The sequence below is a fragment of the Hippocampus zosterae genome, chromosome 10 (assembly GCF_025434085.1).
Source record: "Hippocampus zosterae strain Florida chromosome 10, ASM2543408v3, whole genome shotgun sequence".
NCBI lineage: Eukaryota > Metazoa > Chordata > Actinopteri > Syngnathiformes > Syngnathidae > Hippocampus > Hippocampus zosterae.
Genome location: NC_067460.1, coordinates 3,520,342 through 3,537,681, shown reverse-complemented (window position 1 = coordinate 3,537,681; position 17,340 = coordinate 3,520,342). Strand labels below are relative to the sequence as shown.

The 17,340-nt window shown below is 43.1% G+C and overlaps 1 protein-coding gene across 1 annotated transcript in view; it reads left to right on the top strand.

Moving 5' to 3' along the window:
- fat3a (FAT atypical cadherin 3a) overlaps positions 1-17,340 on the top strand; it is a 220,235-nt gene that overhangs the window by 103,002 nt on the left and 99,893 nt on the right. Inside the window, 1 exon segment of the mRNA XM_052078759.1 lies at positions 6,837-7,160. Within this exon segment, the coding sequence (XP_051934719.1) occupies positions 6,837-7,160 (324 nt within the window).

Below are 17,340 nucleotides of genomic sequence, written 5' to 3'. Positions count from 1 at the left end.
TCCACAAAACCAGTGTAGTTCGGATGAGAAGTGATAAAAGTAGGATGGGTGCACATCGTCCTGGGGCTCCATCATAAATAGTGTCTTGAAGATGAGTGATTCTGACAGACTGAGGTCTGAGGTCCCGAACTGCCAGAATCCAACCAGTGAGGTGATGCTCATGTTATATTGTTACTTCTGAGTTCAGCAGTTTTAAATGCAAAGTGATGTTCATCATTCTCCTAACTATTCATTTTGAAATGGCTAGGAGTGACACTGCTATTGTGAGAAATGTGCTTGATTCGCAATGTGATGATTATGACTTTCTGGAATTCATGCCTGTACAACAAGGCAATTTTAACTGTAAACACTCAACCACAATGATAGATTTGATTTATAGCAGTTTGATTGCCCCATTTGTGGAATGTATATGTGCAGATGCAGTTTTACATAGTTGGATCCATATTTTAGATCTCAGCATGGGCCATAATTGCATCCAACTGGGCTTTCATACCTGTGCAATTGAAATCAGGAAAAAGAAAAAAAAAATGGTTTTACATATTTATACTCTATTTACCCACTTTATAAGGAGATTCGGATTATAAGGTGCACCTTCAATGTTTTAAAACAGTTTTCATATAGAGGGTGCACCGCATTATAAGGCGCATAAAATAGAAGCTACAATACTGGCGGCAGTTGCATTATGTATCCACTAGCTAAAGAGAATACAATACAATATAGCCTTATTTATATAGACCTTTCACAACCGGTGCAGCTGGAACAAAGCACTTTACTGAACATTTAAAATACTACGTTCAAGAAATTAGAATATTGATCCATATATAAGGTGCATCGGATTATCAAGTATCAAGTACAACTTTATTGTCAAATGTGCTATACAGCACAGATGAAATTTCTTCCCTCTCAAGACAAAATAAAACCAGAGGAGCCGCGGCAGGTGCTCGCGCCACCATCAAAAGAAAAGTTAACATAAAATGACAAAATAATACAAGACAATACATTAGACACAGACAATCGTGCAACCTTCACCAATTTCCTGCATACACTTTGTTGTCTGAAGCAGTTAAAGATGAAAGAGGAGTGAATCAAAGTGTCCTCTTCTCCTGTCCCATGTCAATCCGCTTCAACTCCAAGCCACCACTCCCAGTTCCACATACGCATGGACGCTCTGCGCTGATGCTCCTTTCTTCTCATCGTCGACTCCTCAAGCCATGCATCCATCCAGCCGCGGACTGAATTCAACACCGACCTTTCCGCTGAACAAAGCGGGGCTGTGAAAATGCTGCCCATTTCAGGCGCAAGACACAAGCGCCCCGGGGCTGTCCAGTAACAACAGTCAAATGGCGCCGACATTCCTCCCAATTAAAATCAGCACTGGTACATGCGTGCCGCTGAGAAGGCGCAACCACCAAGCACAGATTCTTCTTCTTGGGCGAATGTCACGGCCAAAAATGCTGAAAACAGTCCACATCAGGTCCACATGACCTAACAACACCATGTGACAAAACAAAAGACAAAAACAACAAAAAAACTAAAAAAAAAAAAACTACGCTCTTGAAGAGCACTTGCTGACGGCTGCCTATTAGGGCGCCAACTTATAAGGTGCACTGTCAGCTTTTGAGAAAATTGAATGCTTTTAGGTGTGCCTTATAGTGTGGAAAATACAGAAATGTTATATCGGGACTGATGTGTGATGCATCGGTTTTTCATTTCAATTCTTGGATATGGATGTGGACATGTGGACAATACAACCAAAGAGAGAATGTACCAGTATTAATTCCTATTCAGAAATAATGGTGTCTCAACTGTTTTTGGTTTTAAGTGTTTTTTATTGAACGGATTATTACAGCAAGGCTCTACACCAGATATGCCAAAGTAACCATCGTACAAGTCTATGCCCCAACCGAAGCTGCCTCAGCGGACGATAAAGACACCTTCTACAACCAGCTCCAGACCGTGCTTGAGGAGATCCCCAGACATGACATCAAAATGCTGATTGGAGAATTCAACGCAAAACTGGATAATGACAGAAGGGGCCTGAATGTCACAGTTGGACCGCATGGGTTTGCGAGCTCCACGAACGACAACGGGGAGAGACTGTTGATGCTAACCAGTACCTCAGCATTGGCAACACCTTTTTTGAGCACAAGCGGATCCACAAAGTAACCTGGGTTTCACCTGGTGGTGGGACCCGGAACGAACTGGACTAGATCTGCATCAACACAAGGTGGCGCTCGTCATTGCTCGACGTTCGCTCCTACAGAGGTGCGGATGTGGGTTCAGACCACTTCCTTGTGGTGAGTAAAATCAAGCTGAAGCTGAAGAAGGTGAAAAAGGTGCAGCCCAAGAGACCTTACACGGTGGACAAGCTAAAGAATAAAAACTTCTCCGAAAGCTTCTGAGGGAATTGAGTAGGAAGCTCAAGGTATCACAACACCTTGCAAACATTGAGGACCAGTGGAGTTTGTTCTCTTGTGCCATTGCTGACACTGCCGAAGCAGTTATAGGCAGAAAGACGGGTAGCAACAAAGAGAGATGGATAACATGCGACACCTGGAAGTTGATTGAGGAAAGGAAAGTGGCTAAGATAAAAAGAGAACAAAAGAGGAGGCTCCGGAGCTGGAGGATGGAAGACGAGGAGTACAGACACTAGGACAGGGCAGTGAAGAAGAGTTGCAGGAAGGATAAAAGACAGTGGCTAGAAGAGAAAACAAGAGAGGCACAGGAAGCAGCAGAGAACAACGACACGACGACCCTATACAAGATCGTGCGGGAGCTAACCAACTCCAGGAGCAGCTCTGGCGTGCCAATCAGGAGCAAGGATGGCAGGACACTTCTAAGCGACAAGGAGCAAGAAGCAAGATGGCTGGAACACTTCAGGGAAGTTCTCAACCAACCAATGCCTCCCGTGCTCTTCAATTTCGATCAAGAGACACCAGCTCCAGCTCTAAATATTACATCGAAAGAGATATCCGAGACTGAGGTTGCCAGAGCAACCAAGGGCCTTAAGAACAACAAGGCACCGGGACTCGATGAGATAGCTGCCGAGCTGTTGAAACATGGCCAAGATGCTGTTGTGGAGAGCCTTACCCACCTGTTCAACCTGATTTGGCATGCTGAAGAGGTTCCTGCCGACTGTAGACGTGGGGTCATTGTCACGAACCCCAAGAAGGGAAGCCTCGCAGACTGCAATAACTGGCGGGGCATTACGCTGCTGTCAATTCCCAGCAAGGTATTCTGCAGTGTTCTGCTACATCGCCTTAACGATGAAGTGGATAACATCTTGAGGGAAGAGCAAGCCGGTTTCAGGAAGGGAAGGTCTTGCGCAGAACAGATCTTTACCCTTCGAAACATCATAGAGCAGTGCCCAGAACTTCAGATACCACTCATGATCAACTATATCGATTTCAAGAAAGCCTTCGACAGCATCCACCGGGAGTCACTGTGGCAGATCGTCCAGCTGTATGGTGTACCCCTCAAGTACATCAACATCTTCAGGTCATTGTACCACAACTCAACCTGTTGTGTCAAAACCAACAGTGGCACAACTGATGATTTTGACATTGTCACTGGTGTAAGACAGGGTTGCATTCTGTCACCCCTACTCTTCATTATCATAATCGACTTTGTGATGAGATAGTCCATCACAGGAGCAAAAGTTGGTATCAAGTGGGGAGGGAGCTGACCTGGAATTTGCAGATGATTTGGCCCTGTTAAGTCACACCCAGCCTGCACTCCAGGAGTTGACCAATAATCAGTATGAGCACGGAGTTAAGGTCGGTTTGCGAATTAGCCAGGAAAAGACCAAGGCCATGGCCATCGGACAGCACCAACACCTTCAACCACTCACTCTACACCAACATGACATAGAGTACATTGACAGCTTCACATATCTTGGGAGTAACATCTCAAATACAGGTGGTGTGGAGAAAGACGTCAACAGTAGACTTGGTAAAGCTGTGGGAGTGTTCCAACGCCTCCGCAACATCTGGTCATCGAAAGCCATCACTACGACCACCAAGCTACTAAGGGTGTGGAAAATAATCGATATTAATCGATACATCGATGCGCACGTGCGCGATCCGAGTGCATCGGCTCATTCACTGGGTACGACGCGATTGACGGGTGAAATCGCGATTCATCACGATGCATTGATGGGTATCGGTAAAATCCGATTCAATCGCCGTTTTATTCATGTTAAACGTCACATATCTGCCCTTTCCTAGGCGCAATGAATGCACCATCATTGCTTTGCGTTTTGTGTTGAACACGGACGGTAGCCGTGCGTCACATACAGTCCAGTACACAACGAGCGAAACATTATGGAAGTTAGCGCACGCAGCAGCAAGGAAACTACTATATTTAATGCAGCCGCAACATTCAAATCTTATGTTTGGAAATACTACGGCTTCGAAAAGAAAGACGGAAAGCTTGATACAACCTCCGTAATTTGCAAGGAATGTCGCACTAAGAAGCCATACAACGGCAGCACCACAAATATGCAGACCCACTTAAAACGATGGCACCAGATCACCCACAAGTTTCCCTCCCGCTTCCCCGCCCAGTTCCTCGTCGGACACCAGAGAAACTCTTGGTAAACCAGGTCAGGATCAGAAAAAAATTGCCTCTTATTTTGGGAGTCCCCTTGCAACTCACTGTGACCGCGCAATGGCTATAACTAAGGTCACTGCTTATTTCATATGCAAAGACCTCCAGCCTTAGCGTGGTGGACAACGAGGGTTTCAGACAGCTCGTGCACGTTTTGGAACCCAGGTATAAAATACCAGACAGGACTGTGTTCACTTACAAACATATTCCCGATGTGTACAACAAAGTGAGAAGTGAGATTACTGTGTTGCTGAACAGTGCGCAAAGAGTTGCACTTACAGTGGATGGGTGGACATCTTGCGCTATAGATTCATATACATATATATTATTATTATATTTCATATAAGACACTCAGTGAGAATAGTCTGTTTGTGTTTACACTATAGCAACAGCTGTGAGTCTCAGGTGACAAATTGTTTACATTTTCTTTGCACAAAACCCAATTGTGAAAGGGCTTAAATAAGTTGTTTTACAAGTTCTACTCTTTATAAGGAATAAAGTGGTATCCTTTTTGTAATACCATACTGAATTCCATCTTTTTAAAAGCTTTTTTTCTTTGCTTATTTGCATCATGTTTAATTGCACAATATCGCAACAAATTGCATTGTATCGTATCTGATCGCATTGATTTGAACTTAATGTGTATCGAATCGTATCGCATCGTGACGACGGTGAAACGTATCGCATCGTATCGCCAGAAAATTCCATGTATCGTTTAAGTATCGTATCGCTGGCAGTGGATCGTGATGTGCATCGAATCGTCCTCAGTGCTGAGATTCACATCCCTACAAGCTGCGCCTCTATATGTCAGTGGTTATCCCAACAGCGATTTATGCCTGTGAGACATGGATGAAGACAGCCAACATAAGCAACAAGTTAGATGTCTTCCATCGGCGTTGCCCGAGATCCATCCTGAGGATCTCATGGAGAGACCACGTCACCAACTAGGAGGTGATGAAGAAGGCAGGAGTGGCTGAACTGTCAGACATTGGCTCTGAAAGGAGAAGGAAAATGATCGGCCACGTACTCCGACTGCCAAGAGTGAGACCGGCAAGTGTGGCCATGGACTGGATGCCAGAGGGTGGAAAGAGGAAGAGAGGTAGGCCAAAGAAGACGTAGAGACAGACCGCCAAAGAAGACCTCAGTGAGATGGGTGTCAGCTGGCATGGAGCAAGAAGGGTCGCCAGTGACCGGACCAAATGGAGGAAACTCGTCGCCCAATGTTCCAAATAGGAACGGGCGGAACTAAATAACTAACAATTTTTTTACACAACCTCTCTCCAGTCTTTGAAAAACACCCTTTGTTGTCTCTACTTTGCTATATAAATGTATACATGCTTGCCACCTCCATTAGCTAAAGGGTAGAAGAGTGCAAAAGAGAAGGAGAAAAGATATGTGTTCTGTTGTATGATGAGAGGAGAGTTAAGGGAGAGACACACCGCATACTTGCGTCCGAGAGTTCCATGCTAACACAACAGACTGACCAGTACAAGCCAGCTGTGGTGCTTGAAAGTCATTCATACTGCCGATTGTGAAACTGATACTATTATACTGGATACCTTTTTCTGTTTAATTTTATCCATCCATCCATTTTCTAATCCACTTCATCCTGATCAGGTTCGCGGGGGGTGCTGCAGCCTAAATCAGCTGTCTTTGGGCAGTAGGCGGGGGATACCCTGAAACGGCTGCCAGCCAATTTATCCATCCATCCATTTTTCAATCCACTTCATCCTGATCAGGGTCGCGTGGGGTGCTGCAGCCTAAATCAGCTGTCTTTGGGCAGGAGGCGGGGGACACCCTGAAACGGCTGCCAGCCAATCGCAGGGCACATAGAGACGAACAAACCTCCACGCTCACACTCACACCCAGGGACAATTTTGAGTGTTCAATCAGCCTGCAATGCATGTTTTTGGAATGTGGGAGGAAACCGGAGGACCCGGAGAAAACCATATATAGTCCCGGAACTCCACATAGGAAGGCCGGAGCCGGGATTGAACCCACGACCTCTGAACTATGAGGTCGACGTGCTAACCACTCGATCACCAAACGACCCACACAACACCCTTTCATGTTAACTCAGTAAATTGGGATAGTCATTTTATTTCACCTTCTCAGTGAGGTGTTATTATACCCAATTTCCTCGGAACACTTTGTTGACTAAAATGTCGAAATGTTGCCCTTTCATAAAATATTGTGTTCTCACATGTTTTTTTATTTTCGTCCAACAGGGGTGATCTACACCACAGACACACTAGATCGCGAGACCAAGGACTCCTATTGGCTAACAGTGTATGCCAGTGACCATGGTGCAGTACCTCAATTTGCCACGATTGAAGTATTCATCCAAGTGGAGGATGTAAACGACAACGCCCCGCTGACCTCTGAGCCGCTGTACCGACCATCAATACCGGAGAATTCTCCTCGGGATGTTTCTGTGGTCCAGATCCAAGCCCAGGATCCCGATGCCACATTCCACTCATCCACTGACCGACTGAACTACCGCATCGTCAGCGGGAACCCGCAGAATTTCTTCACCATCAATCCTCGAACCGGTCAGTGAGGATTCAGTTATGCTTTGCCTTAATTACTTTGCAAATGTAGAATTTGATGAAGAGAAATGTGTTGAATTTTCCATGAGCCATGACATGATTTAATGGGACATGTCATTTTCCAAGACCAATAATGACTGACACACATTGAAACAGTTTCCACCCACATACTCAATCTGTTCATTTTTTGTATTAAAAAGATTGTGATTCATTTCTAAGGATTGACACATGTAGTTTGTTCACTTGAGGCTATTATTAGATGTCACTGGAGAGAATCATCTGACAAAACACGTTCTTTAGTGCTATTGTACCAAAACTAAGTTATAAATCAAATGTCTCTTGAAGCAAAAAGGATAAGGGCTGAACTAAAAAATAGACTAGTTTACAAATGGAGAGATCAGGGGAGCAGTTGGTTGCTGAAGCGGAACGAAATGAGCTGTCTTTCTGTAACTGAAACATGATGAAGCTGAATGGAGCTTGGTTCCAATTTACCTTTTGATTTTTTTTGCGACATTCGTCTTTCATCGCAATAGGCAGTGATGTGAACAGTTCCGTGATTCAAATGTGATTTAAAATTCTAATTTGAGACGTGATATAAATAACTGAAACTGATTATTTTCTCTCCAACATTTACTTAGCTAACAGAAACCCAAAAACAAGAGGAATAAAATACTGGAATACTGGAAAAGATACAAATAAAGCTACAGTGTAACGTGGTGATGAAGAATGTGCAGCAAAATCTCTCTCTCTCTCTCTCTCTCTCTCTCTCTCTCTCTCTCTCTCTCTCTCTCTCTCTCTCTCTCTCTCTCTCTCTGTCTCTCTCTCTCTCTCTCTCTGTCTCTCTCTCTCTCTCTCTCTCTCTCTCTCTCTCTCTCTCCCTCTCCCTCTCCCTCTCCCTCTACCTCTCCCAGCACTGCACATTTCTGGACTGAGATGTCCGATGTTGTTCCCGGGATCTGTTGCAACCACTCATCTAGTTTGGGGGTCACTGCCCCGAGTGCTCCGACCACAACAGGCACGACTGTCACCTTTACCTTCCAGGCTCTCTCCAGCTCCTCTCTGAGCCCTTGGTATTTCTCGAGTTTGTCGTCTTCCTTCTCTCTGATGTTTCCATCACTTGGGACCGCTACATCCACTACAACGGCTTTCCTCTGCCCTTTATCTATGATCACGATATATGGTTGGTTTGCCATTACCATCTTGTCAGTCTGGATCTGGAAGTCCCACAGGATCTTCGCTCTGTCATTCTCCACCACCTTCTGAGGTGTTTCCCATTTTGACCTTGGGGTTTCCAGTCAATACTCCGCACAGATGTTTCCGTAGACTATGCCAGCCACCTGGTTACTTCTTTTATGCCAATAAAAATGCGCTAAACTGACAGCTCTAATATATATATATATATATATATATATATATATATATATATATATATTAGAGCTGTCAGTTTAGCTGTCATATATATATATATATATATATATATATATATATATATATATATATATATATATATATATATATTAGAGCTGTCAGTTTAGTACGTTTTTATTGGCATTAATTTAAATGAATTTTAACGGGATTAATTTTTTCTCGCGAGATTAACGCGGCTCACGTCACAAGCGGATGTTACGTTGCTCTATAAATACACCAGAAACAAAACAACAAGCGCGCTGCAGAAGTCCACGCCCATGTCTGTTTTGCCAGCAACGGCAGCGCGAGACACAGAAAACGGATACTTAAAGAGTTTATGAATGGAAAGTTTACTTTTAAAAAGTTGCCATACTGCTCCACTGACAAGACCAAAGTTATCTGTTCTTCTCTCTCTCTCTGTATCATACAGGTATACGATGTATGCCACTGACGCGATTTTACGTGCTTGGAACTATTTTGTGTGGAAGGTTACAGTGTTCTGTGTCCATGTAAATAGAGCGGGTGGAGCTTCTCTGTGTTCGTCTGACAGGACACTGTCCTACAGTGGTAGCGACCTAGCGAAAGTAAAATGTCTCCAGTGTTGTCATCGAACCAAGTGTAGTTATTCGAAATGAGGTCTACACAAAACCGTAGAGAGACTTCCGCGCAAGTAGGACCAATACAATCAACATAGCCTGACTGTGTTAGGGGGAGTAACCCCCCCCCCCTCCTTTCAGAATGGTTTGCCCCTGCAGCACGGGGGAAGTGCGTGTGCTTGTTTGTACGGCCAGCAGTTACCAATACAGCGGCACATAATGAACACTGTTCTCCGGTGTCTCGTTAATCTTTAACAAACATACAGAAACAGACTGCTGTGTTGAAACAAACTTGAGAAAAATGAAGTATGCAACCATGGTTTAAATCCACTATAGGCTGAGTACTAGTGTACCTTAGATGTGCACTTTACAATGTTATATTGCTCTATTTTGATTTCATAAAAAAAGCTGTTAAAGCAGCTGTTGTGTGACAAAATATTTTTTCACCATTATTGATGGACAGTAATATTGTGTGAGAGATTATGTGTGAATAACTGCAATATTTTAATCATTTGACAGCTCTAATATATATATATATATATATATATATATATATATATATATATATATATATATATATATATATATATATATATATATATATATAGATGTGTGTGCGTGTGTGTGGGTGGAGAAAGAATGGAATAATCGGTCTATATGTGAAGTAAAAAAGGTTCACACTATTTGATGTGGCTCGGTAATGTGATGTAGGGTATCAAGCTACTCCTATTGCGATCCAAGATATCCAAGCTTAATGGAGCTTTCTCATTACTGATATTCACTGGGTGATCCTGCAGAGGTCTAATTGGATACACGGTAATAATATGGAGGGAAACTATGAACATGGATAAGGGCTTATTCAAATGAGTGTTTGTCTGTTTTTTGTGAGTGTGTGTGTGTGTGTGTGCGAGACTGTTTTGTGTGTGTGTGTGTGTGTGTGTGTGTGTGTGTGTGCGCACGCGTGTGCGTGTCTTGGAGATTGTACAGGATTTTAAAGAACTAAGACGTGGAGAGAAAGCAGTTCTGTCAACACATGTATAAATGGAGTCAATTCAGAGGTTAGGGTATGTCGGGCGTGCGTGAAAAGATTTGACTTTCATTACAAGGAAAAGTGTGAGTGCAATCCACCCAATCTCTTCAGAATTATCAATAAGGTGTTGGGTCTTGAAATCTTGTATGGCAGTTTATCATGATATTTTGTGGACATACTTCAATGCGGGCGGCCTGGTAGTCCAGTGGTTGGCACGTCGGCTTCACAGTGCAGAGGTACCGGGTTCGATTCCAGCTCCGGCCTCCCTGTGTGGAGTTTGCATGTTCTCCCCGGGCCTGCGTGGGTTTTCTCCGGGTACTCCGGTTTCCTCCCACATTCCAAAAATATGCATGGCGGGCTGATTGAACACTCTAAATCAGGGGTCTCCAACGTGGTGCCCGCGAGCACCAGGTAGCCCGTGAGGACCACACCAGTAGCCCGCCAGTGCTAGGATTGTGATTTGCTCGTAGAAATTATGATTTAAAAATGCAAACATGGGCAGTATTATAGATTCTATAGCTACCTATTTAGCTATCTAACTAGCTAGCTACAGTATATATCTAGCTAGCTAATGTTCTAATATTATTAAATGTAATTTGTACAAATGTTACTTCAGACGCGTATCAATTTGGTAGCCCTTCACACAATCAGGACACATGAAGTAGCTCTCACTCTCAAAAAGTTTGGTGACCCCTGCTCTAAATTGTCCCTAGGTGTGAGTGTGAGTGCGAATGGTTGTTCGTCTCTGTGTGCCCTGCGATTGGCTGGCAACCGATTCAGGGTGTCTCCCGCCTACTGCCCGGAGACAGCCGGGATAGGGTCCAGCATCCCCCGCGACCCTAGTGAGGATCGAGCGGTTAGGAAGATGAATGAATGAATGAATGAATGCTTCAATGCTTCTAGTTTGGTGCGAACATTTTGGATGTTTTGATTTGGTTTTGTAATTTTTTTTTCAATTCCAACATATAGTTCAGTAATTTGTATGTTCGACGATAGCTTCAACTGTAGTCCTTAAATTTCATAATGACGGAAGGTACAACACAATCCACGGATAGCAAAGTTGTAACTGACTTTGCAAAATTGCATGAGACAAGACCATCATTTCTCCCACATCAGGAGCCGTGATGGCTCTGCTCCTGTTCCAAGAGAAATGTGCATCTTATGTAATCTAAAAAACATTGGAACATAATCGGAACATTCTGGCAATTAGCAGCATAACAGAAGCATTTATAAAACAAATAAGATAATAGAAACCCACAGACAGGTAACATTTACAAATCATCCAAATCAAGGCCTTCACTGTATACTTACACATTCTAACTCCTCCTAGAAAGTTAACAGCGTCCCACACACGTTCACTGACGACCACTCAACACAAACAAAAAATTGTGTTTACGACTTACAAACAACCATCTAAGCATCTCGTGACCTTCTGTCCCTTTTCAACTTAAACACACGGTGACCTCCTCATTCGCAGCATCACTGTGTCAAACCTCACCTGCCTGTGCCTTTCTTTATTCTCAACATACTCAACTTCCATCATCACCTTATGTCTCACCATCAATATTTTCACCTGCCTTTCACCCACTATAAGTATCCAAAACTCTCTGTGTCACCACACCCATACTCAACCATTTTATTTCTTTACCTGATTTACACATACTTCATGTAGCGCCGGTTGAAATAATGAAGCTGAAGTGGCGTTAGGAATTATAATAAAAACAGTTACAATTACAAGTAATTATAATAGATGCCATACAAACCTTCTACACTGCAAACGCCAGAAAATAAAACAAACAAGACTCCATGAGTCGCGCCAAGAGTCACGCTTATCTACACACCCACACGCAAAGACTAATCCAACACATATTCACAGACACAACCCTACAGACAAACCAAAATATTCACCTTGCTACCACTCTCAACCAAGTTAAGCATCTACAAACTTCTGTCACCTGCCAGAACACTTCACTACATCCAAATATCGATATACAACATCAATTTACCGTCAAACAGGCCGCTATCACTTTCCGTGTTCCTTCAAAATGAAACTTCCTTCCATCAAGAAGCCAACAAGGAAAGTTGCTATCTCTTGCTGAGAAGCAGGAATGTCTCGTCATGCACTTACAAATTTACTCTTGGGACAGTCACGGGAAATGTGGCCTTCTGCCCCACAACACCAACAAATAAGAATTATTACTTATTAAAAAATAATGGTGGAAAAGGAGATGTCGAAGTTGGAATGGGATGAATACAATGATGGTGTAACAGGATTTGTGGATGTCATCCCAAGCTCACTTTCTCTCTCCACTTTCTGTTTTACTCCTGTCCGTAAACCTACCGGTCCCAACTCATCATCCTCTCCCCTGTGAAACATAACGTTTCCATCGCTCTTGTCATGGTTAAATTCCATCTCACTGACGCACTCCCTTCTTTCAACTTTCTCTATTCCCTCTTCCCCATTCACTTTCTGCTTCTTTTCAGCCAAGAACATCCAGAACTCAATGTCTTCGAACCCATCCATATCCATTTTTTATTTTTGCACATAGTTCTAATATTATCCTGCAGGTGCAGTAATGTTTGTGTGTTCAGTCGGTCAGCAAAATTTTCCTTTTTATATCCACAAATTTAGATGTTTTATCTTAGAAGGACATTGGCTCTCTACGAATTTCCAGTCCGTACATGTTAACTTCATTTTAGGATCCATTTTATCCATTTAGTATCCCCCATTTCGCAAATTTGAGAGTCAGCGGTTTACCTAGGGTAACTAGGCTGACTTTTCCCTTGAACAGGGTGGCAATTTCTCCGACTGAGGTAATTTCCAACCTTCTACCACCAAGGTGCTTCCTCAGACAGTTGCCACAACAAATGTCCTGTTCAGATGAGGTAGCGAACCTCCACTCACACAGTTACACAGTCATTCATTTATGCGCATTTAATTTGCTTTTATCCGACTACCTTCACCAGAGGTAACGCACTATATACACATTATTTATACCCGGAGTTTAATACACATTATTTACACACGGAGTTTAAGCACGTGCAGGACACCGTCGCCCTCACCAGTTTATGAGACTTGCCGGTCTGTATGCCTGATAGGGACTAGTATGGCTCAGGGCTTTGCGGCTTAAAAGAGACCACGTCCTTTTTTACCGGCGCGCCGGCGCGCAAACACTCAATCAACGTTGAAAGAGTCCCTTCTCAACAAACCCCTCTCAGGCTCAAATAGGTTCTCAAACCAGGTGTAGTCTTAGGTATTCGGATGTCGCAAACTGCAACACCTGTCCTGAGAGGGTTTCAATTAAAAACAGGTTTAAAGACCACCCCGACCTCCGTCTTTATAAACTCGGCGCGCAAACACTCACCTAGATGTGTTGATGCGGAGTTTAAGTACGTACAGGACACCGCCGCCCTACTTACCACCAAGAGTAGTCCTCTCTCCTCTGGGATTCGCTTCAACCCTCAGCCCCCAGACGAGGAGCCGAAACCCAGTCCCAGAAAGGGTGTCTTTGCCGTGGCCACGGTCTTCCTGGCCGTCGACTCAGCGTCTGGAGGCGTCAGGTATGTTGCGATCCCGGACGAGCCCCCAAAAATGTCAGGTTGGTCCAATTTGACACTCAGGAATAACCAAAAGGAGGAGACAGAAGACTCGATTCTGGTACCAGGGGGAATGAGGAGAAGGGTTCGGTTTCAGTTCTCAGCACGTAACCCTAACGATCTCCCCCGTCACCTCCTCATTTATTGGTAAAGCTACTACATAGGTGTGTCCAACCTAAAGGGTGGGGGCTGTTGAACACACACTGAACTTGTTTGACTATGTGTGTGTATGCTGGTGCAATTTACGTACATGTGTGCAAATGTCACATAAACATCACGTTGCAGCTGGTGTTGATGTCTCCATTCACTGTTCACCCTTGCTCACTGTTTAGTCTTAACAGTTATCTCTTCCCAACCACGTCCTCGGAAAGGTGGTTGCGACCCTAACCTTTCACACAGTACAGCAAGCAAAAGTGAGCATATAATGATTATAGATGTGAGTAAATAATAAAGGATATATCTTTATTGAAAGCATAAGCGTTCTTCATTGCAGGCAAAGCCAACTAATTATTGCAAGCATAAGCGTTCTTCTTTGTAAGCAAAATCAAACTATCATGACAGGCAGAAGCATTCTTCTTTGCGAGCATAAATTGACGACGCGAGAATCAATCGAATAATACACGAATGTATGTTTACTAAAAAATAATAAATCCAACAGTTTTCCCATCCACAATTTACTGTGAAAGTTTTCACACAACAGAAACCCCAAGAAAGAAATGTCAACGGCACCAACTGAAGACCATAACAGGCTCCGGCTTTGAACTGTACTAACAGGTACTCTTAATCGAGTTAGAGGAGCGGAGTGCAAATTGGCAAAAAAACTGTCACGTTATGCTGATGGCATCCATATCAACTCAGATATTAGAAATATTTCTTTCATAACGATCACTGCTACTTTTAGTTGCACCATTTTTGATCATACCAGTTTTTTATTCCATATGTACAAATAAACCGTCATTTCAACTCACTGTACTGTTTAAGGGGCGGCCCAGTAGTCGAGTGGTGAGCATGTCCACCTCACAGTGCTGAGGTACCGGGTTCAATTCCAGCTCCGACCTTCCTGTGTGGAGTTAATATGTTCTCCCCGGGCCCGCGTGGGTTTTCTCTAGGTACGGTACTCTGGTTTCCTCTCACATTCCCAAAACACGGATGGTAGGTTAATGGAGCACTCTAAATTGTCCCTTGGTGTGAGTGTGACCGCGGTTGGTTGTTCGTCTCTGTGTGCTCTGCGATTGGCTGGCAAACGGTTCAGGGTGTCCCCCGCCTACTGCCCGAAGGCAGCTGGGATAGGCTCCAGCACACCCTGCATCCGTAGTGAGGATAAAGCAGATCAGAAGATGGATGGATGGATGGATTATTCAATTCGAAGCTGTAGTCTGCAACGAGACTGAGCAAGAAACGATATGACAGTTGTATAGATTTCCCACAGGGAGCTTTGCTGTGTCTGCCAAAGATGACACACATTACAATCATCGTAAGTGATTTAATTTGACTGATCAGATTCCATATATTCTTCGAACGAGTGATATTGTATAGGTAGAGGTGAATGTGATTTAATTTAATGTACCATTGTTTTATTGTCCTTGACCTTTCTCATGCTCTGATGTCTGCCTGTTTCCTATTTCTGCGCAAGTAAATTGTAGTTCTCGTGGGAGCCTTCAGCCATCCATTTACGGCACAGGCTTCAGTACACATATCTATATGGTAATGAAGTCACTCTCGCTCTTGGTCTGAGACACACACAGGCCTCCTTCTTTATATTCCATCCCTCTTTCATGTCTTTTCCACACTCATCATTACCCTGTCATCAGAGGAATTGACAGTTACTTCCAGAGGTGCATTAATACCCATAATTATAAGCATCTCTGGTGACTATGATGTATTTTTTTCATGTTTTCTTTTTATCGCATTATTAGATAAATATTGATTTGGAGCAGATTCGGATAATATGCAAAGCATAGTTGCAATCTGTTATATTATGTTTTTGTATGGCATTGATGGGATCTGTTCTTGTAACGTGATTGGGTTGGCACTAAGAGGTGGATGAAGTTGGTTAAGTCATCACGGAAGGCCCAGGTACCAAATGCACGGCCCGCCACTGCTGTAGTGTGTTTCTTTGTCTGACGGCACTGACAAGTACAGGGTCAATTACAGAACAAAGGCGTTTGAAGAAATTGCTTTATATTCTTCATGCTGCTTTGAAGTTTCAGTGAACAATCACAATTGGATCTTGTGATGTACAGCGCCAAGTGAACCACATGAATACTGTGGTGTATTTTTGGCATGCAAGGCAATGATAAGTGAGTAGCTAATGAACTATAGGGAGAAAATTCATGTCACACATTTTCTTTTCAGTTGTGCTACACATTATCTACCCTGCCACATTGCAACGACATTAGCATTCGATTGCAAGTAAAGTGAGAAATGTTTGACAGCCACCACTGTATGTATCATTCCTTATTCACTCAATTGTATGACAAATTTAGAGAGGCTACGTCGTGTTATCGTTGTAAGTGGGGTTTTTGACAGCACAACAATCCTCAACAAGTTTTTGCTTCTGTCACACTGTGCCATAACATCCAGACAGCCGATCGGTGTGGAGAACGCAAAATACAACACAAGGACGCATGCGCGGTGAAACAAAACAATACGGTACAATAACATTGCCGTGGGAGTGAAAGATAGAGTATACAACAACGTTTTGATTATTTTTAACTCGAGTCTGCTTGTGCTGTGCCTGCTTGTGACATCAGGCCTTAGGATTTCATGGTAACGATTGTTTCCGGTAGCGTGTTGTTTCCGTGGAATCATTTGTACGGTACCGATAAAATGGGGTCGGGGGGGGGAACAGGAAACATTATGTGTGCATACGGATTGCTAGTTTAGTCTGCACGCTGAGAAAGCGTGTGAATGATGGACAGAGATGGCGGTGAAAAAAAACACCAAACGGTGTATTAGTTACTACATTTAAGAAATGGGATTGCCAAATACGACTACGAAACAGACCAAAGAGTAAAGAAAAGAAAAGCATTCACGCTTGATGACAGGATAAAAGTAATAAAAATGAAAGATGGAGGAAGCAAAGTAAAAGACATTATGCAAGAAATAGATGTAAGTGAAAGTGAATGCGGATCATAAATTTCACAATTTCTTTCCCGTTTTTTTCTTTCTACACTGGCTATATGATGTGTCAAATACATGTATGCTCATATTTATGCACTACGTTTTGGAATAAAAATAAAGAATACAGACATACATTTTGTGTGTGTGTGTTTACATCTGAGATAAAATTTGCTACGGTGAAAAGCCCCCTGTTGTGAAGAATTTCTTGCTGCAAACATGATTTCATTGTAGAGGAGTTTCACTGTATTTAGTTGTAGACATGATAACTTTATGAATAAAACACTCGTCACCAGGTGTCGTAACACGTTAACTCTCGGTAGAACTAACAATGACGTGAGGAAGATTCTTTGGTCAAATTTATGGTAGATTGATAATAATAATAAGAATTTTATTCATAAGCACCTTTCAAGACACTAAGGACACTTTACAA